Here is a 25,871-nt window from a genome sequence, read left to right as displayed (position 1 = left end):
CACAGAATTCAACCTTATATATAACTAATATAGTACAAAGGTGTAGATTAAAAATTACACCACTCCAGGCCCTTTTGTTTTCCACGTAATTAATATTGCCAATAATTAAGAAGTTCCGGGTCGAGTCCGCTACCGATACCAATAGTATATTCACCTGTTACCTTATCTGTACGTTCCGCATCTGACAGGCGCACTACCAAACGTTGTATTAAGGACTAATATGCTATATACACGGGTCATAACCACAGGGTTAATTTGACACTACTAAATTGTAAAATTGTTACCTATTGTAGCATTTTAATCCGTAAGGCTTTCTAAGATAACAATACGAATACTAAAAATCTGGACTAAAAATAAGGTGTATAGGTACAGTTTTCAATTTGTTAGTGGGCATGACGTAAAACAGCAAAGCAAAGAATTCAACTTTATTTATAACTTATATAGGACAATGCTGTTGATTAAAAAATACTCCATTCCAGGACCTTTTGTTTTCCAAATAATTAATATTACCAATAACTGATAAGTTCCAGTTCAACGGGTTCAAACAGAAAGACTTGAAAGCAGGGAAAAACTGTGTATCTTATAATCGACATGACTTTATCAGATGACAATACTAATACTAAAATAAGGCTTCCGCATAGTAATATACTTTAATTCAGTCACGGACCCGTGATATCACGGGTGTGTTCTAGTAAAAGATTAAAAATATCAGTCGTACAGATAACATAGATTTGGTGAAAAACAGTCGGATTAAAACATGATGCAGTCTTGGCAAAAATATATTTATCAACTGATATTTTTCTATTGCGATTCTTGGAAATATCTTTTACTGAAATGAACATTATGAAATGTTTGTCAATTATTTTATCGATTTTACATCAATGCGTGTACCCTATTCACATGGTGTATGTAATAAATCCATCAAAATGACATAGCGAGAACGGTCATAAGGTCTTATAAAATCTCCGTTTAGACACTTCGTGTTCATGACAATTAATATAACATCTATTTTTGCAGCTTATTTAGTTGGCTCCTAAAAAATTTCACCAATTAAATTAAGCTTCACTTTTTCAAAGAAACGCGTTTGCTGTACTGCTCCATTTTCATAGTAATCACTTTGGATTTCTTTAATAGCTGGCTTCCATTTTGATGATGGCCTGAAAGCTGTTGTTATTTTCTGTAAAAAATACAATCATATGACAGTTAAAATATATATTCAGATATAAAGTTAGAAAACTAAGTTTGGGGTGTTGGAAAAGCATTCTTTCACAAATAGATGTTTCTCTCCATAGTGTACTATCAAAAAAAAGTAAAATAGGTAAAATCTAACAAATGAAATAAAAAAAGAAAATCCTCATTTTGCTACTGATTTCTTAATATACACATTAAACCCAGTCTAAAAGAAATAATTGGTACCATATCATTAATTTAATCAGACCGTAACAGCGAGTTGTCAATAGTTGTTTTAAGACGACTTCTAATTCTAAATCATTAAAAAAAAATGATATGAGCGTCACTGATGAGTCTCATGTAGACGAAACGCGCGTCAGGCGTTCTAAATTATAATCCTGGTACCTTTGATAATTATGTATATATATATAGGCTATCATCAATGTTTTCCAATTTTCGACCGGAAGTCATTAGCGGGATTATCTATGTATACCATTTGGTCACTATTCCTGTATAATGACATAAAATATTAAAGTACAATGTTAAACACCTACTTAACAGTGCAGGTGTCCAAGTTCATTGATATTTTAGGTAGATAAACGCTCATTGTTGAAGGTCATAAGGTCACTTATAGTGTTAATTTCTGTGTCATTTGGTCTCTTGTGGAGAGTTGTCTCACTGGCAATCATACTACATCTTCTTTTTATATAGTTAATACTGAGCTTGCAATTTAAAGATGCTATAGATGTTACATTATGCAGCACGATAAGGTTTGTACTTACTTGTTTATATGTTTCTCCTGGCATATTTTGTACAACTATGAAAGCACACACAATGATGGGTATCAAGGGAAACACTGATACAAATATTCCAAATCCTACCGCTGCATCTGGATATTGGTATGATCCATATGTTGGCGGTTGATACGCAGTAATACTATATACCAATACTGCCTAAGAAATGAATGTCAAAAAGTATGACTGGAAATGTCCACTACAGTTCATAAAACTATGAACGGTTTATTGATGTTCGGACATGTCTATTCGGTCAATGTACTCACAACTTCGCTGACAAAAGCTCTAACAAACTAGATCTGATTCGTAGAATAATCTTTAAAAAATATTCTCTTGAAATGTTCTTCACTAGATTAAATATAATGCAAACATGATAGTTCATTAACCAATAAACCAATAAACGGATTTTGGGCCAAGGGAAAGCAATCAGTTCATTAATTTGCGTTCCTTCTTCAAATTTTTGGAATTTTGGGTCCTCAATGCTCTTTAACTTTGTACTTGTTTGCCTTTATAATTATTTTGATCTGATGAAGACGAAACTCGCTCTGGCGTATTAAATTATAGGCCAAGTACCTTTGATAACTATTTATACTTAGTTATACAGAAAACCTGATTTAAATTGATATGCCTCATATTCGTACACTTGTGATTCCACTGCTTGAAATAATATTCAGAAAAAAAGCCAAAAAATAGTAAATACTCACTAGAAGTATAGATGGTGTAATGAAACATATGCAAATTCTAAAGAATATTGGTATTCCTCTTCCTAACATGAGTTTAACATCACGTGAAAATCTGTCTAATCCTAAATTTTTTAAAAAACGTATTATATTATTCTTCCACTGTGTGAAATTTCTTGTAAAAAATAAAATCACCAAAATACTGAACTCCGAGAAATATTCAAAACCGAAAGTCCCTAATCAAATGGCAAAATCCAAAGCTAAAACATATCAAACGAATGGATAACAACTGTCTTAGAACAGGCATTTTCTCATGTAGAAAATGGTAGATTGGACCTGGTTTTATAGCTAGCTAAACCTCTCACTTGTATGACAGTCGCATCGAATTCCATTATATTGACAACGATGTGTGAACAAAACAAACAGACATAAAACGTAAAAATGTCAATAATAAACTATTGTCAATAAAAATGTCGATTGTAAACTATTGTACAACTAATGCTGTCTTATGTTTTTCTATATACCCATCCATACTTGTTCTCTTTGCTTTCCCTTATTATATTTTTGAACATTAAACTTATTTTATTTTTAACACCTGCACGTACTAGCTTATTGTAAATATTTTTCGAAGTTGATAATTAGGAATTCATTTTTGTACATATGTAAGACCGTTAGTTTTCTCGTTTGAATTGTTTTACATTGTCATTTCGGGGCCATATATAGCTGACTATGCGGTATGGGTTTTGCTCATTTTTGAAGGCCGTACGGTGACCAATATTTGTTAATTTCTGTGTCATTTTGGTCTCTTGTGGAGAGTTGTCTCATTGGCAATCATACCACATCTTCTTTCTTTTTTTTATAAAAAAATCATTTTTAGTATAATTATCGTACTTTCTGCTTGAACAATTATATTGTTTTCTGCAAATAAAAATATTATATTTTTATTTGTTATTAGAAGTAATATAATGTAACAAAATGCATATCATATACATATTTTCAAAAGAATTGGCACCACATTTAAATCAACTAAATGCAATGTACATAATGATTTAGAATATAAGCATACCATAAATCCAGCCGAACACGATACACTCTATAATACCAAACACTGCGGGGCAAAAAGCAGCAATATACCAGTCTATTACTTGAAATATATATATGCCTCCCTAATAATAGAATCAAAAAAATGCAGAAATATACCAGTCTATTACTTGAAATAAATATATATGCCTCCCTAATAATAGAATAAAACGGAAAAAGACGATAATTTGACACCGATTAACGAAAATATTTGAAAATCATCAAATTGTCCGCCCTTTATAATCTTAATTGCAAAATAACACCCATAAGGGTCAAGCCATACAAACAAACAATTATACAATTACATACAATGCAATACAATATAATAGAACATATTTTGATAGTTCAATTATAAAATTATGTAACAAAACCCATCATAAGCTTGTTTGAAATTGGTCTGACCCCTCAGTTCCAAAGACTGCTTAATAAAGACTCCAATATGACGAACACGTTCAGGGGTTGGGTTTAGAATGTGTTTTAGTTTATTTAAAGAATCAAGATGATGAAGTAATGGTACGGAGTACTTAAGAAAAGCCAAAAAATTTAACGCAATGATATGTTAATGTCACAATACAAAAAGAAATGAAAATAGTCATAAGGACTCCACATTTTTTTTTACATAATCTTTGTGCTCTTTGAATGTTTCTGTACCTTCCCATTTCAATGCATAGGGAATGATCACTAAGTCTTAATTTTGAGAGTAACTGCATATGTATAAAATAATTGTAATTTAAATATTCCTGCGAGACGAGCGAGCACAAACATGTATAGTCCCACCACCTTGTACAAGTTCCAGTCATAAGTCACGAACATTAATGAAATGCAGTGGTTTTAGCTGGTTGATGTGTGTAATATTTATCTCTTTGACTGTTTAAGCTCAAATGTTGCTGTTGGTTTTCTTATTTGAACTGTTTTAAATTTTGTTTACCTATTCCTTTTGATTGTTTTTGAAGGTCGTACGGTGACCTATAGTCGTTACATTCTCGTCCTGTGCGTACTGGTAGATAGATAGATAGATAGGTACTCATTGGAACTCATACCACATTTCTGTATTTCTATATTTTTATAAGATTTCAGTGTTATATTAAATCGCATGGGTAAGGAATATGTAAGATGAACCCAACGAGAAGACCACTATATCAATTATTTGTGGTTGGCGTGGGCTGAGATTAGATTAAATATTTGCATACATCAATAAATTTAAAACAAATCTTTAAAAAATGTAAATATATAAAAAGCATAGCTCTGTCGTTCACAATAATCCTCATAGAAAATAAAAATATTTTAATTAAAGCTCTGTTGTCAACACCGGTCAGGGGTCTAGGTGGTCAATAAACTCAAAATAGATACCAGGATTAAAATTTTGTATATGCGCCAGACGCGTCAACTGGTGTTAGTTGACCAACAACTATATCGATAGCCTGTCAACTTTGATATTGAGAGTTTGAATCCCGCACGTGACAGGTGCGTTATCCTTCAAAAGTTATTGACTAGAATCAGATTGAAATTCGAATAAAAAGTGATCGACACGAAACTGCAAGATAGTGATAAAAGTAGCGTTAAACACCAATTAATCATCAATCAATCATCAAGATTCTTCAAAGAAAATAAATTGTTATACTATTTACCTCTGTCGTCATGATCACTCCGCAGAGAAAATTGGCAAAGTAGACGACAATGACAAACTTTACTCTGCGACTGCGTAACCAAAGAAAGTTGTCTGTACAGGCAACTATTACAACTTCACATAATGCAAACTACAATTAAAATCATAATATTTTGTTTAAGTCTCTTCAATAGCATAACCGCTGCAGAAAATAACAGAGAATATTATATGATGAATACACGTGAAATTGTTTGTAAAATTACGCAAAATTCATTGATTTTAAAATGTATATTTTTGAACTTCAAAGTTGTTTCAAAAATCCCATAACGTAAAAGCGTTATATTTTGTGAATGTATGATTTTCCTTTCACTAAACACAAATGATATAAATATTGCATTGTCGTTGGTAGGGTATTCATTGACGATCCAAATCTCTTCTGTTCATATACTGTTTTTCATTTAAAAAATATTATGCCGAAAGCAATTACTGGCAACTGTACATTTGTTATACTTTATATTTTTTCCTTCCCAATATTTATATTTGTTGTCGATTGGTGACACCAAATACACTATAAAATGTGTATGGTACTGTCTTAGATATTTGTCGTATTATGTTTCAAGGTATTTATTATTTTTATTGCAAAGACCTCTACATGGGTATGTGAATAGCAAACAAAAGGATATTGATAATATTAGAAATTAGCAAAGTAATGCAGTGAAAAATAGTAGTCATTATTTAACATAATACAAAAATATTAAACTTTAAGAAAAACAGCCATATTGAAATAGACAAAGTACTCGTTTGTAACAATATTACTTAAGAACTGAATAACAATTTAAAAAAACACTTAATGAACTTTAAAGTAATATTGATGGAGTCAGAATTAAACAAATCATATTTTTTTGTATCATATTGACTGTAAAATATATTCATATCATTAGACAAATAATATTAAGTTAGAACAGAAGTACGATTCTTCATACCTGGCTGTTTCAAAATGTCTCATAGTGACTTTCCATTCACTACACACAACATATATTAATATTGCATTGTTGGTTGGTAGGCTTTTCATTGACGATTCAAACCTCGTCCGTTCATTTACTCTTTTTACATATCATTAGACACTTGTATCTGCTAACCCTTCCGGAGCACCCCTAGTTTTTGGTGGGGTTCGTGTTGTTTATTCTTTAGTTTTCTATGTTTTGTCATGTGTACAATTGTTTGTCTGTTTGTCTTTTTCATTTTTAGCCATGGCGTTGTCAGTTTATTTTAGATTTATGAGTTTGACTGTCCCTTTGGTATCTTTCGTCCCTCTTTTATTATCATTATTCTTTCTTTTCAATTTTTATTATTTATAATTTCCGACATCACAAATATAATATCAATATATAATATATAAATCTATTGATATTATCTTATACGTACATCTTTCTATTAGAAAGCAGTTTTTTTTCTTCAAATATACAAATATTAGAAAGAGAGTAAAACATTGTGAACACCAGAGAGGGAAATAGAGAGAGAACAAAGTGAGACAGAATAGAGTGGTGATACAATTCATCTAGACATTGAATTCTACTTCAGTATAGTAGATACAGCATTTTGATATATTACATGTATAATATTACACTTGTTGTCTTAATATAATATTTTAGAAGTGAATCCTTCCATACCTGGGTGTCTAAACCGACAGTAAGCAGCATCACAAAAAATAAAGCCGACCATATATTTTGGCCTGGCAGTTGGCCCAAAGCTTCAGGATATACTATAAATCCCAGTCCTGGTCCTACATGTAGATACAAAAAATATGAGTATTTCTTTTAAGTACAGTTTCTAATGTGCAGGAGTCGATTTCATATTAAAAAAAAACTTACGCCTAAGATTGATCGTAAGTATACTGATTTGTTCAAGACTTAAGACTAATCTTAGTCGTAAGTTTTTTTTGTGAAATCGACTGCTGACTTGTATCGAAATAACATTGAACAGCATCGTAATCAACTGTAATTGAAAATGTAAGATCAATGTGAATTATTTGAAAGATTTCCTTTTCTTAATTACTTTCATCAAATATCCTGATGAATGCTCAGAAGTTAAACATTGGTGAATTCGAGTATTACTTTAAAAGAGAAAAAAGAAAAACAAACTAGGAGACACCCAAAACAATTTGGCTTTGGACGCATATGAACATTTATCTAACAAATTGCATTGAGAACTAATAAGGTGTACAACGTTATTACTATGTACAATAAAAAAAGTAATAGCGACCAATTTTCATAAAATGTAAAGATTCATTTTGTTAGTCAATGACTAATTTAGCTTGTTAGCGACAAATTCCAATTTCATTTTAAGAACTGTTTAGTGAAATGTTCGTAATTGTTGATTGATATCTGGTCCAATCTTATTTCAAAATGAAAATAACGCTATAAAATTTATGCGCCCAAATCTAATTTCTAAATCATTTTCATCCGAAACGCTGTAAGCCAAAGACGTCAAAGCCATTCATGTATAAGACCCGAAAAACGTTGAGTGCTATATCAAATATAATATATAACGATCTTACAATAATTGTCCAAAATGTTTAAGATCAAAAGAGAGGTGAACGATACCAAAGGGACAATTGAAAATAAAGTGACAATGCCATGTCATCAAGATTATGACCTAAAGACAAACAACATTACACAAAACACAACATAAATACTTAAAGAATGGGCAACACGAACCCCACCAAAAATTAGGATTTCATAATAATTTCTTAATCTATCAATGGAAAATATCATTAAGGTTTGTTATAACTCATGTTTTTTTGGTTTTAGTCTTATCCGTTTTGAGGTTTTGCTTAGAGTGTAACCGGGGTTTTTGGATGAAGTGGAAGATATTTGTTTTATTCTTAATCTCTTGAAACATAACTGTTTTAGAAGGAAGCTAAATGAATATATTTTTGTAACTTATATTTCTGTTGACTTAAAAAAGGAATAATGTTCTTGTCTGGTATTGAATTCCCCCTTTTCCATTCCTTCCCACACACAAACACACAAATGAATGGTAAGTACTTAATTGTGTTGTTCTGGTTAAACTCAAGACGCTAGCATTTATCTTCAACTACAATTTCCACGTTGTCTATATGATACAATTGCAATGGATATTCATTTGTTGAATATGTTGATCCATTGCAACGGATATTTCATTGTTGAATTTGATGATCTAGACTTTTCAGTTTAAGTGAGAAAAAATGAATGCGACATATATAGGTTAATCTGCTTCATACATTGATCAACAGTGGGAGTTTCAAAGTGGGTGTCTGTTGCTTCTTTGTTAAATGTTTGTTTGTTTTTGTTCTAATTGACATTGTGCCACAGTGATGACTCCTATACCCCTATTTTGATAATTTTACTTATTATATTTGTTTTGTTCACGCATCGTTGTAAATATAATGCGACTGTCATACACGGTTTAGCGCTGTAAAACAAAGTTCAATCCATCATTTTCTACATTTAAAAATTCCGCTACCAAGTCAGGAATATGACATTTGGTGTCCATTCGTTTGATGTGATTATCATTTGATTTTGTCATTTGATATTAAGGGTATTTCCGTTTTGAGTTCAGTATTTTTGTGATTTTACTTTTTGAGAACTAAACTTTTACGATAACTTTTTCATTTCTATGGAGGTATATTCAGGCACCACCTGCGTCATAAATTTGCAAAATTCTTGTTGCCCGGATGATAGCTTATCACAATGTATATCAAAAAAGGTTTTGTCAGTTTGCTGGACTATTACTACTCATAAGTAGTCCTATAATATAAGCCTTCACTTTATGTTTTCATTATTTAACGTGATCATGCTGATGATGTTTTTATGCCAATTCGGTTGGCACATTGATAGTAAATAGAAAAAAGTGAATAACAAGAATGTGTCCATAGTACACGGATGCCCCACTCGGACTATCTTTTTCTATGTTCAGTGAACTTTGAAATTCCAGTCCAAACTTTTTGCATTAAAATTAGAAAGATCATAACATGTGTACAAGGTTTCAAGTTGATTAGCCTTCAACTTCATCAACAACTATCTTGACCAAAAAATTTAACCTGAAACGGGACAGACGGACAAACAGACGGAAGAACGAAAAAACAGACGAACGGACGCACAGACCAGAAAACATAATGCCCCTCTTCTATCGTATGTAGGGCATAAAAAAAAAGAAAATAGCAGAATAAGTAAAAAAATATATATCAGAAATAAACATAACTAGAAAAAAGTTCATATATTATAGGACTATACTCATACTCAACACGGCCAGTCAAGCCACTAGTGGAGAAAAAATCTTAAGTCAATAGCTTTCATCAAACAATCCTCTATACTTACAATAATTAAAGTAAAGCATGAGTAACGCGTTTGTAATTTTGATAGAGTGTCACTGCTGACCCTCTGTAGTTTCATTTCAAACAGGCAAATATCAACACTAACTTTATAATAAATAATGTAATGCTACCTGATGTAACAATTTTGTCAAGCGGCAGCGAAAAACGTGCAGACATGAATCCTAAAACTGTGAAAATTATTAACCCTGCATAAACGCTGGTTCCTTCTCCAATAAACGACAGAATAATGGAATCGCTACAATGATAAATATAGGATGACAAGATCAGAAATTAATGATTAATTTTCGTGTGCATCAGACAAAACAAATATAGAATCTTTATTTATAATTTCAACATATCTTTTTTTAGCAAAAATGTAAACCGAAGAAGAAATAACCGTAATTTAATGAATTAAATACATGTTGTAGTCTTGAGCATATATAAAATCAATTAATTACATTTCAAAGGATTAACCTTTGGATATTCAAATAAGATAGTAACCAAAAACATACCGCAAACAGTTGTTTTTAAATTTATTAAAACTAGCCATTGTAAACAACGGACCCCAAGTCGCACCAAGAGAATAAAATACTTGTATTGAAGCTTCCATCCATACCTGAAAAAGGTCAATCATAATGTTTTATAATGTTTCTATCTTAAAATGTCCTGTACCAAGTCAGAAAAATGGCTATTTGTTATCCTATAGTTCGTTTCTGTGTGTGTGTTGCATTTTAGTGTTTCTGTTGAATCTTTGTTCTCCTCTTATAACTGATGTGTTTCCATCAGTTTGAGTTTGTAAGCCAGATTTGTTTTTTTCTCAATCGATTTATGAATTTCGAACAACGGTATACTACTGTTGCCTTTATTTATTCATCACATAAATCGTATCGAATGGGATTTTGAAATCAAAACAATGAGTGTCTATTTTATCTGAGTTCATGTACGCGACAGAAGATGGATTTGTTCATATTAGGTAATAATGTCAATTTCATATATATTTAATCGTATCGCATTTTTTTATGGATGTTTGCCGTTCAACTTCAAATGACAAGATTTTCATTAATTCAGTTAAATTGTATTTATTCATTTTATATTAAACAGAAGGTGATATGTTTGTTTATGTTGTCATAACGTTTCATAGTACAAATAAAAGCGTTAATACCTGCAATTTAAGCAATTTGCTAAAATCTGGTTTCAAATATAATATCACTCCACCGATAGCTCCATCTAGGGTTAATCCTTTGACGAGAACGATAGTTAGAAGAATATATGGTAAAGTGGCTGTAACGTAAACAACCTAAAACAGAACGGAATGTAACTTGAAACAGGATCTGTGAACGCCAGACATTGGTGGGATTCGTGTGGCTAAGTCTTTGAGTTTTTATGTTGTGTTTGGTTAACTGCTGTTTGTATTTTTGTCGTTTTTCGTGTTTCGTTTTTCAACATGGTATTGTCAATGTTATGTTCGACTCATGAGTTTGAATTCCATGTGGTATATTTTTGTCGCTCTTATGAAGCATTGTTATGTAATATACAAGCATGTTAACTAATTGTCAGTTTATTTGTTAAGACTTAATCGTGTCTGGTAGAGAAACACTACACATTTGAACAAACAGTCTTTTCTTATGTCAAATCTGATGATTTTTTTATCGTTTTAATCAACGTTCTGGAATGGAATAGATTGGTGCTTGTCTTTATTTATACATTAAGTAATATTCTGATGAAAACAAACATTAACGACTACAATAAGACAAACTTTATAATTCAAATGCTGCGTTAAACATGAATCAGAATTTTCTCGTTTACCGAATAAAAGACCATGATTAGTTCCGGAATGATTTTAAAAAAAAGTTTTGTCTCGGCTCGAGCTCGCCTCTGCGATGACAATGACAACAATTAAGTACCGATATCACCAATATGGTAACGATATTTATATATAAACTTAATCTCTTGATTTCACTGAGCATAACGTGCTTTCAAACGCACTCCCTAAATTTTAAGGTCAACTGATTTTTGACACAGTTTCCTAATATTTAATTAAAAAATTATACCATTCAACAACAAAAATTTATAATAATCCATCCACTAAACGAGGTATTTTGAATACAAATAATCAGGTGCGAGTCACCCATAGTTATTACATTGTGATATGTTTATTTGGTGACTGTAAATTTTTATGTATATAGCCTCCCTCAAATCACAGAACCGACAATTCTGTAGTAATAAAAAATAGCTCAAATTATATTAAATTTGGTCTTGCCTTTCCAACAGATTTGACGCCTTTACTTATACACACACAGATGAGTACCCATGCCCCAAACAAGCACAATGTCAATCGCCAGTTTAGGTCTCCAATATCATGTATTCCAGAAGACATCTGAAGAACGTTATACCTGAAACATATTTTAACATTATCAGAAATATTTTATATATTACCATTCTTAACCAAAATTTATGAAAGTTATATCATTTTTTTTTACTTGTATATATATCATACATAACATTCCATCTGGCTTATTATATTTTTATTAGTACCAGAAATTACAATCAGCTAAGTATTCAATGATTTGGTACTGGCATGATTTATAACACACCTTTTTAAAATTGTCTGTCAATAAATTTAGAATTGTAGGGAACTAAGGTTCCAATTCCCTAATGCAAAGTGGACCTTTGATATATTTAGTGATTATTTTAGCTATGAAACTGTACACGTGTTTCGGTACCAATAGATCTTTGGCATACATCATTGGCTTTTAAACTTTTAGCTTTAAGTATTCCCGGTGAAAGATAATCAAGAAAGCGTTTGGACGCATACAATTTATCAAATGTTGTATTACTATTTAAGAGAGGCAAAAGATACCAACGGTACATTCAACTCATCAATCGAAAACTAACTGACAATACCAGAGCAAACGAAAAAGGACATTTTTAAGAATTCCCCTTGAAACATAATTTAGAAGGAATTGACAGGACTTTCTTTTTCCAACCACAATGAAACTGCTCTTACAGAATGACCCTGAATGCTAAAAACCGATGAATTAACTAAAAACATACAGTATCAGATCAATCTACAACCATTATCAACCCAAAGAACACATTAAGATCCATTTGTAAAACTACTTTCGGCATGCAAAAAAAGTCAATTGTCAATGACGAATGCAGAATAAAATAGGCAAATTTTCATTACATTGTCATATGGTCGTAATTAAGGCAACAATAACCCTCATGCAGCCCGAAAAAAACATAACAGGATGAATAAGTCGACCATAAGATTTCCAAAGAAGAAAACACAAATGCATCTCATTATTAATTAGTTTTCCCCTCTTACTACTCCTTAAACAATTATCTACTAACGAGCAGCACGATATATACAAAGAAGGCTGACCACTTAGGGAAAAAAAAACGTATTTAGCCAAATGCAGTAAAAAACTAGACCAACTAGATAAAAATTAAGAAGTGTACTAAATGCGTAGCTTAGTATGATATTTTCTTTATTCAGCCTGTATGCTATGAGCGTAGAGTGGGACATTATATTGTAGATTTAAACACTCCAGGACAAAAATCTAGACTCGATCTGAGGTTTAAGGAAACGTTACGAATTTAAAGCAAAATACGTCAAATTAAAAAAATGAATTAAGTATTTTCTGAAGCAATAAAGATAATGAATTTAGTCAGAGAAACCATTGTCCGAAGCAATAAAGCTAATGAATTTAGTCAGAGAAATATTGCGTAAAACAGAAACCTAAACTTGTATGTAGCAGATAATGTTATGATTTTTTAATTTGTGTTGTGATATGTAATATGAAGGACTTTTGTATTGAACTTACTGCCAAAATTCCTCTTGAGCAGTCATCAACTTTAAAGTATCATTTGTCCACGTATAGTCATTTAGAGTGGTTGTGTTATCGACATCTATTTTGAGCATTTTAATCGTTAAATTGTGATTCTGAGTGGTATAGTTTCTTCCTTGATTGAGAACACCACGATCAGCTACGCATTGTTGACTATTCCAAGTATTATCGCATGTCGTCCAAGGTAGAGGACCAATGAAAGAATTGCCAATGTAGTAAATAGTCCATGCAAGAATGATGTTATAGTAAAGACCGCAGATGACATTCATTATTACAATACCAATGCCAACACCTGCAAATAATATTTGCTCATACGATATTAAAAATGATTAACAAACAACTTTGAGTTGGTTTCTAAAACTTTCATTCTTTGCAATGTGGTAATGAATTGTAAAATTAATGCTTTGTATTCAAATGTAACTTAATGATGTTTATCTAGATAATTTTTTGTTTTTAATGTTGCTTATCTTTTGTTTTTTTTCAACTGTTTTGACAAGAGCACTATTGACTAGTCTGTAATGACAAACACGCTCGTCTGGCGTGTCAAACTGTAAGCATGGTATCTTTGATGAGCTTTTACACCACTTATTAATCTCATGTTTACAAAATGAAGAAAAAAAAGACTGATAATATTTGTCATACCTTTAAATATCGGGCATACCTCCCAGACATGCAGACATCCTAGACCTGAAAATTGTCCGGCAGCAGTTTCCAAGAAAAACAGAGGAATGCCAAATAAAAGCAAACATATGAAATACGGTATCAAAAATGCACCTAAAATAAATTTTAAAGAATAATCTTTTATTAAATTATTACTATCCAGCTATACAATCTCGCATTTCAATGTTCCAGCAATACTGATGTTTTATTATTATCAAAACATGTACTGGTTTTGAATCATGTATGTTGTCGTGATTTTGTCTGTCTTTCTTCGATCTATGATCTATGCGCTGTTAGTTTTGATTTTCCTTTTTGAATCGTCCGCATTTTTTAAATTTATCTCGGTCTCATAAACGTTTAATAATAATTAAATGTTTGTGATGTAAGTACCATTTAGCAGGGGTTTTCCTAACCTTTTTTTAATCTTTTTTTTTTTTTTTTTTACTTCTGGCTGTTTAGTGTTATTTTTTTTCTCTCAATATATTTTGTCATACATATAAGTTCAAGTGTTATTTCAAGTTTACATAATTATTATGTTCCCTGCTACAAACCCATATACGTGTATGCTAAATATGACATAAACTCCCCTTCAAACAATTATTTTTATTTTATGTATAATCATCAATTAAAGAAAATGAGTTCAGTGTGACCCCTTTTCCTTTTCACTTGAAATTACCGGATTCAAAATATTTAAAGTTACATTTTTTTTCCAACTCATCATTTCAGTTTTTTTTCAGATTGAATATTAAATAGAATAGTAAAGTATACAAACCTCCACCGTTCCTTAAACAGATATATGGAAAGCGCCACAAGTTTCCCAAACCAACTGTAAAACCAAGCATTGTTAAAAAGTACTCAATTTTTCTCCCCCATTGTCCTCTTGCTGGTATTTCATCTTCTGTGACTGGAGATATGTTTGAACTGCTCATCTTTTTCAATTATGCCCTGAGTTCAAATATGACATCCATAATATTCAACAATATAACGAAACTAACTTCGTCAGGTACGGTATTTCAACGACATGCTGATTACTTTAAATGTGTTTTCATATCTAAATCTCTTAAAAAAAACATTCAACTCAACATTGACTCATTATATCAAATATTTCATACATTTTCATATGAACGAAACAGAATCTGAAAATGCAACTCGCTCAATAAAGCTAACGTTTCCACTGTACAACCAATTAATATTAACATCTAAAAACACTATATATCTATCAAGAAAGTTAGACTGGGACTTGAAAAAACTTATCAAAATACCAGGCTTATAATTTGTAAAAACCCAAATATGGTGTCGAGAATTTTAGAATTAACATGAGTAACGTAACCATAAAAGACAGCATACAGAAATAGGTAGGTTGGTTGTATTAGAATTCTAAAAGTGTCTAGTATCTTACTTTTTGAATACCTTAAACGTTAAAATTTCCAGAAGGACACAAACAAAGTCTTAAATCAAAAGACCCGTTACGTCTTTGACCGAATCGAGGTTCATCATTCGGCAATACAGATTCAAAATCCTGATCAGACAAGCAGCTAAATCCTCAGACATACAAACAGTTGATTTTTATTGACAGTGGTCAAATGAATTAATTAATTATAGTTTCCTTATAACAGCAGGACTTACCTTTAGTTATTCAACAATTATCAACACTGTTAGAAGTTGTAGACATATAAATAAAAATATAAGTTTGCGTCTAATGTCCAATTGGATTTATATATACAAAACAAAGCAATCCTCTACATAGCGAACATGATACAGTAAAATCTTCAAACAATAGCACGTAAATAAACGAAAACCAATTTAAAAGCTCCATGAACATAAGTCCAATATAATTCTAATGTCAGTCTCAGTAATATAGAAGATGTAATGAGGTTATCCAGGTATTCTGTTAAATTCTCTGTCTTTAAATTGTTAAAACCTGTCTATGATTTGATATTAAAGTAATCTGGATGACCTATGGGTGAACATATTTTGATGTATATGCATATACACGATACGCATAATATGTCAACACTTGTAATTTAAATCAATATACTTCTTTTTTACTGAAAAACTTAAGGCTTTGATACAAAAAATATAGAAGATGTGGAATGATTGCCAATGAGACAAATATCCACCAAAGGTCAAATGAAGTGGATGTAAGCAATTAAAGGCAACCGGACAGTATTCAACAATGAGAAAAATAGATCGAATGGCTCCAAGAAAAACATGTACTTGGGACAGGCACACATAGAATGCGGCGGGGTTAAACTCGTTTGAAGATGCAATCCCCTTACCTCGGACAGTAGTGTAACAGTTCAACATTAGAACAACATAGTAAAGTCAGTATAAAAAGGTTAAACTCATCAGATGAATACCAATGTAAATACATCTTACAAAAACACAGATTAGACGTGAACGAATACTTACACATCCCAACAACAAAAAAAGACTATTTACAGATCTGATAGTACTGACAGCTAGTTAAAAGCCAATAACTACTAATAAAAAAAATCATTTCTCTAAGACAAAGTTATCAATCAGTACACATTCAACATTCAAATTGCTCGCTTATTACACCAGGTAACTTATTTACACTAAATATGCCACTTTAGATGTACATTGATATTTAATTGTCCTTTCTTTAACTAATACTTAATGTAGTTATGATATTTTTTTCTAAATAAATGTACGCCTAAAAAGATTATAAAATACCACTACGGTTGAAAGATTTCATACACCTGCAACTGTCAACACTCGACTCCTCAGATCAACTCCGACGTGCAACCAAAGCAGACAACCAACAACAGACAATACAGCTTTCTCACAAGCAAAAATTTCATTACTGTAAGATATATTGGCGTGCATGTAACTTACAATCCTAGTTTGGTAGTGGTATATGAAATATGAAAAAGGACTAATTTACGATCTTTACTCATACTTTGCAGGTACTTTGCAGGTAAAAATAATATTTTGACATAGAAATGTTAATATAACATTTGATAAGTGATTTGACAGAGAGAAAAAAAGACAGAACTATTTCATTTTTAAATGAGATTCAACATCTTCCTAGGTTTATATCTTTAATTATAAGGTTGAATGATACCTGAAATATATATATATATATATATATATACAACTCGTCTAAACATCAACCCAACAATGTTAGATGTGTAAATTTGCTTTTGCAAACTTTTTGTTCTTCCCTCGCCATGGTTCGAACCCATGCTTCTGAGATATCGTGACACCAAATCGCCTGCACTGTAGCCGTCCCGCTAGACCACACGACCACATGGGCTTGTATATATATATACACACAGTACATTAGTAAATGATTAGTTATCTCCTGCCCTGGGGACAAGTTTTTAGGATACGAAAAAACGTAAACAAATAAAGACAATTGTATAAGAAAAATAAATCTTCAGGAATGTTCTGTTGAGATTTCTGTATACGAACAAAATTAAACGCATAATGTCCTTTCACAATTTCAATCAAAAAGTCTCTATGTTCACTTATTAATGTCTAAATATAATTCATCAGTCAGTTCCTGAATCATTGATGTTATGTTCTGTTATGTTTCGGTGGCTCGGTCTTTGTAGTGTCAATAGTTTCTTTTCCCCAGCGTTATTGTATGGCTGGAAACGGGAAAGAGCACGTGGTATCCTAGTCATAACAGGCACATCTGGTTTAGGGGCGTGGTGGTATGACTGGTCCAAATCTAGTTGTAGAGGTTGATGAATTGTCTGAGTTACCGATTTTGGACTGGAACTGTAGTCGGTGCGTCATTCAATGCAGCTGGGGGACTTATATTTCTTGTTGGTGATAAGGGCATAGTGGCAGTGGCGTCTTGGACGGAGTTTGGGAATTCAAGATTACTTCCTGATGTTGAACTGTAGTGGGTGCAATCAAAGTACCTTAATTAATTGTACTGGCGTTTGCGGATAGTAACTCAGCCTGTGCCATCTACACTTGTAATATACTGGTGGTATTGGCGTACTTCAACATCTGTTCCTGTGCATTCCCATCTCCTTAAATGGTTGCCTACCAAGTTTTGTATGATCGCCAACCTGTAGCGGCGGCAGACGGTGAGTGTGTTCATTCCACTGTTCATGTTCAGTCGAATGCCGATTGACAAGTGCCATCTCTTGATACGACACCTACTCAGTCCATGTTTCGTGAGGAGAATATATAGCCATCAGTATTGGAATGGCACCACGAATGGATAGTCCAAATAGAATCAATGCCGGGGATGCTTTTGTCTCTGGGTCAATAGAATTTCTGTACATCAGTAAAGCTCTCTGGAATTTATCAACATCCGGCCATCCAATAGCAGTGATGCACCAGCATGCATTTCACTCTTTTTACAGCCATCTCAGCTATGAAGTTAGCGTGTGAGTTTGCAACTGATAAAAGTCTATGAGGAACCCCAAGGCTTTTAAAACTGTGGACTTCCATCGGACGTCAACTCTTCTTGGATGCCAAATGTCACAAACGTTTCAAGAAGTCGCATAACAAGTTTCTCTGCACCTTATTCAGACGTGTATACCATTGTCCAGTTGAATATCTGTAAACAATAACTGCATAGTCGTTACTGTTACATGTGTTATATGTGAAGTAGTCGCTGCAAATCATCTGGAACGGATAATCTGGCGGTGTTATGTCAGATGGTGGCTGCATAGGGTTTGACTTGGCCCCCTGATGGCAGTGAACACACTAGTCCCTCAACCGGGTAATATCTACTGTAATATCAAGCAAATACACAGAGTCCACGACCCTTGCACGCATAGCGCTGAATCATTGATAGGCTGCGTCGAGAGCATTGAGTACTGTGAAGAGCTATTACGCATATAACAGTAATGACTATGTAGTAATTGTTGACAGGTATGCAAACTGGACAATGTTATACACGTCTGAATCATACAGAAGGACTTGTTGAAGAGACTTCGTGAGACGTTTGTGAATAATAAAAAAAAAAGTCTTTTAATTAGCAATCGTAATAAATCATTAAATTTATCAATTTCCATTGTAAGTGTTATTGAAAGTGAACTCCAAATAGTTGTATTCTGATAAATTAAAAGTGATAACATTTACATCACAATACAAAAGACCACAAATACCACCAACACTCGACTCCTCCGATATCGCGATTAATCACACAAACAGAAAACGACAGTGAACAGCGGTTAAACTAGTTTTACCCGTTCACATACCTCTTACTTTTTCTATGCAGACTCTGTGTCGTTCAACCAAAGCACACAACAAAACAGCTAACAACAGGGAGTATTTTTTTCTGTCAGAGTAACAATAACAAAACAATACACAGAACAATAAGAATTAAACAACATGAACCCCACTAGAACCGGAGATAAATTTAGAATCTTCGGAAGTCACGTTTTGAGTTTTTAATACAATTAAAAGCCCGGTAGTAAGTCACATATGGTTATCTCACTATCGTCATAAAGAGGATGGAAGCAGGTAAAATATCCACAGTTATTGGTAACATAATTTAAGACTCCCATTTTGCATCAGTAAACTTGTACAGGGCTTACGCCACATATTAATATACATTCGAATACTAGAAGATATGGAATGATTTCCAATGGGAAACATGTCCCAACAGAGACAAGACAAAGATGTTATCAACCGTACGGACTTCAATGAAAAACCTTTAACTTATATATATATTTAGTTCATGGATGAAAAAATAGAAAAACATCGGGCTCATTTATGCAACAAAAAAAAAACAACAACCGAAAAACAAATATTTACCCTAACATTGCAAGGTCTACAAATTTCCCGAGGCAATTTAATGTCCTTTCACTAACGATATTTAAAGCCGTGCTTTTAAAAGTATTTGTTTGCCAACATACCAAGAATTGATAGTCTTTGTTTCAAACGTTTTCTAGTCCTATATGGAAACATTATGATTATCCAACCAAACACGTATTGGAACACATACACTAAATATCGAATTGCGAAATAAAAACTAAAAAATACATTACGTGTAATGGTGTCCGAGTGTCGTGCTTTCAGGTATTTACTTAACAAGTGTCTACGCAGTTGTTTTATCGATTTATCCTATAACTATTTTTTTTTAAATTTTGGCTCGTAGGTAGGTACACTGTTGCACTTATAGAAAGTATAAAACGAAATTCTAGTTTATATCTTATAGTAACATGTCGTTAAAATCCTTTAGAAATACGTGTTTATCTATAGAACTAATCGAAGCGTTTAAGGGATGTCTATATAAATCACATTTATATCCAACATCTAAAATTGCTTTAATTTTTGAGAGAAATAAAATAAATGTAACATAAAACTAAAATGTTAATTTCATTCACATTAAACCCATCGGTATGTGTAATCTTTAGCATACTAAAATTTAATATTTTGAAACGACAACTTTTGGAAGAAAACTTGGTACATATTTTCAATGAAGTGGAAAATCATTTAACTTTTGATACAAATACAACATGTATATGAACGTTGAACGATGAAACTGTTAATTTTGGGACTAATTGTTCCCGGTCACACCATGAACAGCTGATAATTGGACCTAGATTTGCTTCATAGCGTTCTACATATACTTTGTATCGCGTACTTAATCTATGTCTAGGGCTTCTATTGGTAACTTAAATTAATATTCACAAACCTGACTGCTTCTGACGTCTTAACACTTAATCCATAAGATTTTGAATGTTTACTGATTTATAATTTATTTAAGGAATGACTGTAATATTTTTTCTGTCTATGAAGAAATAACATAAAAAATGTGGTGCACACTGAATAACGCGCTGTCAGTATCTGCGAGTACTTTCAGATGTGTCAGGGTCGTAGCGTAATTGAGGCAAATAAGGCAAATGCATCACTTTTGAAACGACGACCAAACTTTAGAAGTGTCATTTTTTCAAATTATCTATTTTACATTATCAATATGCGAGTTTCGAGTATCAAATCATCTACCGGCACACTACATACAGTGTGTCCACTCTGCAGCAGCGATTGCAGCTTTTACCATAGCGGTGACGGTAAAAAAAAATAAGTGTTCCGAATACAAATCAAAATAAAAAAATTGAAATAAATCTTAATGTCGTTACAAAACTGGTTGGAGACGGGTTCTTTTAAGAGAAAAAAAGATGAAAAAGGTAACTCATGAGTATAAACACCACCTATATGTATGCTGGCTTATTACTTCCCTTGGTTTATTTTTGAATCGATAACGACGCTATAGTACCAACTCACTGAACAACAAATGCTAATCGATAAAATAATTCATTGACCAAAAATATAATAATTATTTATAATTAATTTAAACAAAATCATGAAGCGCCTTTTCTATGGTAGGCTTTAATGTATAAGGCAATTCATGATTTTTATTTATCTTTAATAAAAGTATGAATTATATTTTTGGTATTGTTTGAAATTTTTTTTTTCGTGTTTCTTTTTTTGATTATGATCAGCATTGTCTGGTTGTATGCTAGCGTGTTCCATTGATTCTAGTGCGGTAGGTCGTGGGTTCGAATCCCGATCGGTCAAACCAATGACTTAAAAATTTGTAGAATAATGTGTCCAGGTAGGTTGACATGTCTTCCAGCGGAATGTTTACAGATATACCCCGTATGCAGGTGCTACTGGAATGTTGCTACTTAGAAATGGAAAGTTCACAATTGGAAAGCTGAAATCATCTCTTTTGTCGTAAAGTTTTGTTTTCAACCGACCCTCATTGTCAATTTCTAGATGTAAGTCAAGATATGAGGCCGACTTAACTGTATCTGTAGTATCCTTTATCTCTAGGTCGATTGGATAGATGCGTTCCACATAGTCACCAAATTTTGAATTATTTAGTGAAAGAACATCATCTATATAGCGAAAAGTAGAGTTAAAGGATAGTGCTAACTTCTTATCTTTCTTCTTAAGAAGTTCCTGCATGAAGTCAGCCTCATAATAATAAAGAAACAAGTCGGCAAGTAGAGGGGCACAGTTTGTTCCCATTGGAATGCCGACAGTCTGTTGAAAAAAATTTCTTTTAGTTTGGAATGTGGAATACTAGTGTACAGAGTAGAAAAGTCAAATGTTTTAATACTGTTACAAGATGAAAGAGAGTTAGATTGAATGTACTCTAAAAGATCTTTGGAATTTTTAAGTATCCACATCTGATTCACGCCCCCTATAGAATAGGCAGTTTCACAATAACTTTGAAGCCCGTCTTTGATTGCTGATAAAATAGATGTTAATAATTTAGAAAGAGATTTCGTGGAGCACTTGGAAGACCCAGCAATATACCGTTGTTTGTAAGGACACTTATGTAGTTTTGGTATCCAATACAGTGATGGCAGACCCAGTTCTTCATCTTTGGTTGAAATTCCAAAGGAACACAACAGACCTATGATTATCCAGGATTTCCTCTTTGGTAAGTGTCGTGAGGGTATATATTGAGTTTCCAAGTGAATTGTCAATACCTAATTCGTTTATCTAGCAGTTAATGTAATGAGTTTTACATACAAAAACGATGTTATTTGAGGCTTTATCTGCGGGGACAACAACATATTTGTCATGGAGGTAGGATAGGTGTTTTGCAACATTTGGGTCTTTAAAGATTGACGTAGCATGGGCATTGATAGACCCATTCAGTTTCTTAATTCTGATTTGTATCAACGACCTTACTGCCTTAATCCATTCGGAAAGAGTGTCTACGTCTTCCTTCTCGCGCTTAGCCCATTGCCTGGCATAATCCTCAACTGAATCCATCAAAATTTTAAAGTTGAATTTCCAATTGATGGATTTAGGCTCACGATATTTCGGACCTTTCGATAACACATTTCGTAGAGAAGTGTTATAAACAATGTTGAGGTCACCGGCAATAACGTGGCCAGCGGGATTATATGTGAATTGGGACTAGCACAAGTGCAATCGGGAGGTTTAGACTTGAAGTCGTCAATATCGAGATCCTGCAAAACGTGTTTGTAATTGAAAATTTTAGTTGCAATAGGTTTGGTATAGGTATAAGAAATGATTGGTACAGACTGGTCTTTGAAATAAGGAGGTATTTTCGATTGAACTAATTTATGATGAAGGATATTGCCTAAGTTGACGCCATCGATACCTTTGTTGGCAAAGGAAAGATTTAGGAAAGATCTTTTCTCTTTTTCATCTTTGCCAATGCGGACTGGCTTAAAAAGTCTGTGACTTGCATTATCCGAAATTATAGCTGTAATTCTGTATAGGTTTGAATGAGGGTTTGTAACTGGATTCCAAACATAAATTGAACAGAGAATGAAGTTTTGAAAGGGGTAATGAATAAAGTTTCGTGCGAATGTGATGAATACCTAACGGCTTTTGTATAAATGGCAGCAAGTCATTAAAAATAATAAAGCTTTATACAAATACTTCAAAACGCTGTGAATTCGAATCACTATGTCTCGGTTGTTTAAAAATATCAAATAGAATGTTTATAATAAACATAGTCCAACTCACATAATCCGATTTCCCGGGTGTCCCTGTTTTCTCATTTCTTACAATATTTTAATTCGGTATACACTTTATAAGATAAGTGGCGAATCTAGAAGACGTATAGTTTGCACGGCCCCGACCCCACCTTTGGTTGCCAAAACTATATTGATTCGTGTAATCAACGATTTTGTAAAGCAAAACATAATCAAATATTGTTCGACTCGCTACGCTCGGCGGTATGTAAAAGCTGTTCGAATTACGTCTACTTTGAAATAAACTGAATCCGTTTGTCCGTATATATTGTCAAAATATATTGACTAACATCAGTGTACGATCATCATAACACAATGGCGACAATACAGACCCGGTTTTGTTTTTGGTAATGTTAACAAAATAATTATTATTGAACATTGTCGATGACCTGAGACTGTTATACTAATTTGTACATAGCAGTATAGTTACAATTAGTGATAAATAAATTTTATTTTAATGCATGGTAGTTGTAATCCTACATTCCTTTGGCGGATCCAGGGGGTTCCGGGGGTTGGAACCCCCCCTTTTTCGCCGATCAATGCATTTGAATGGGAACATATAGTTGGAACCCCCCCCCCCTTTGTCCTGGATTGGGAACCCCACTTTTTAAAATGGCTGGATCCGCCCCTGCATTCATTTTCTATGTCGATTATGCATGTATATACATTTGTCTTATTATCAACGTTTATCCTTAAGAAAATTTATTTGTAACGATGATAGTAAAGATTACATACATAGAATGATTAGATTACTTATAAAGGTGCCAATCCTTTTGTGCGAGAAAATCACATATCCATTTTGTGTTTCGATTTTTAAGACCGAAAACTTTAATTTCAAGTTTAAACATGTTCAACATATTTTCCCATAACTCATATAGAAAACGCATATTTAGAGACATTTAACCTCAATCTGCTGTTAAATTTTTTTTGAATGCAAAGTAAAATTAAAATATGTGTGTTCTATAAGAGTAGGAATTCAAGTGTCTGCTTATTATTTATTTGAATCTGAGACTCATATAAATAAAAAGCCGTTGTCCGGTGAAATAATTTGTTTTCCCACGACCCACAAAACTCCCTTTCAACGCTGAAGTTAAATAATCAATTATAATGTAATGCGGTTATGATTTTTTTTTATTTGCCCAAACCGGGTTATGCATTGTGAAATCTATGACGAAACCGGGTGGTAAACATTGACGAAACCGGCCAGTTCCATTTTGACATGACCCATTTCTTTCGTTCCATACACAGAGATACAAGTATTGAGATGCTCATAATGGCTGGTTTTGCAATCACCGTGTCAGTATCTATCTTCCCGTACCTTTTTTCCGTATAATGGGAACAATTTAACGAGAAATTAAACAATTTCGAGGTAACTTGAAGGTTCACTCAATTCGTCATTTTGACATGCATTTTTACCTATTTCTCCGTTAATATAGAACGGTTATAGAAAATACTGCATCTCACAATAGAAAATAGTTGTATATGTATATATATTCTTCGATATCATAAAAAAAAAGATAAGGAGAAACATACCTTTCTTTTGTCTATTGATGTTCCGTCATTGTGCCGGATGTTAGATACCATCGAGTCCGAGCAGTTTTTGCCGGTGTGGTTTAGACAGAGTGCTGAAGTCATCTCGTTAGTCGTGAAGTTTTGTTTTCATCCGTCCTTCATTGTCAATTTCCAGATGTGATTCAATATATGAGGCAGGCTTTATGTGTTGTATCCTTTATCTCTAGTTCGATGAGATAGATGCGTTCAAAATAGTCACCAAGTTTTGAATTGTTTAGTGAGAGAATATCATCTTCATAGCGAAAAGTAAAGTTAAAGGATACTGCTAACTACCTTTCTTTTTTCTAAAAGAATACAATTATGTAATAATAATTACTGTCAGTCTCATAAGAGTAAAGGAAGAAGACGACAAGACTAGAGGTACAGGTGGTTCCCATGGGAATGCGTAGAGTTTGTTTAAATACACGTCCTCCAAACGTCACAATCAAGAAATCAAGGATCTTGATAAGGTCAGTTTCAGATAATTGTTTGTTTGAATCAGACTGATATTTTACAAAGTAGGATATAACCCTCTCCAAGATAAGATACTAAGGATTTGTTTGGAATGGGGAATACTTGTGTAAGGTGCAGAAAGTTGAATGTTTTAATACTATTGCAAGTTATAATGGAATAACCGTTTCACAGATTATATCGGATTTGT

At 32.8% G+C, this 25,871-nt stretch overlaps 1 protein-coding gene across 4 annotated transcripts; it reads right to left on the bottom strand.

Moving 5' to 3' along the window:
* Positions 1-761: 761 nt before the first annotated feature.
* Positions 762-25,690, bottom strand: LOC139511667 (sodium- and chloride-dependent glycine transporter 1-like). Of its 4 annotated transcripts, none has more exons than XM_071298667.1 (14): positions 25,193-25,690; positions 14,968-15,140; positions 14,178-14,309; positions 13,512-13,827; positions 11,945-12,077; positions 10,847-10,981; positions 10,197-10,300; positions 9,816-9,940; positions 7,001-7,113; positions 5,353-5,481; positions 3,711-3,810; positions 2,669-2,769; positions 1,953-2,123; positions 762-1,177 (listed from the first exon to the last, which is right to left on the bottom strand). In XM_071298667.1, the coding sequence occupies exons 2-14, from the start codon at positions 15,122-15,124 to the stop codon at positions 1,034-1,036; spliced, it is 1,860 nt and encodes a 619-aa protein (XP_071154768.1). In that variant the 5' UTR covers positions 15,125-15,140; positions 25,193-25,690; the 3' UTR covers positions 762-1,033. The 4 variants fall into 4 exon arrangements, with proteins under 4 accessions (XP_071154768.1, XP_071154764.1, XP_071154767.1 ...); XM_071298663.1 differs by lacking the exon at positions 25,193-25,690 and adding an exon at positions 20,180-20,612; XM_071298666.1 differs by lacking the exon at positions 25,193-25,690 and adding an exon at positions 20,048-20,159.
* Positions 25,691-25,871: the final 181 nt, after the last annotated feature.

This window comes from Mytilus edulis, chromosome 2 (genome assembly GCF_963676685.1).
Source record: "Mytilus edulis chromosome 2, xbMytEdul2.2, whole genome shotgun sequence".
NCBI classification, from domain to species: Eukaryota; Metazoa; Mollusca; class Bivalvia; order Mytilida; family Mytilidae; genus Mytilus; species Mytilus edulis.
The sequence above is the reverse complement of the archived record's forward strand: the minus strand, read 5'-3'. Positions and strand labels throughout refer to the sequence as shown.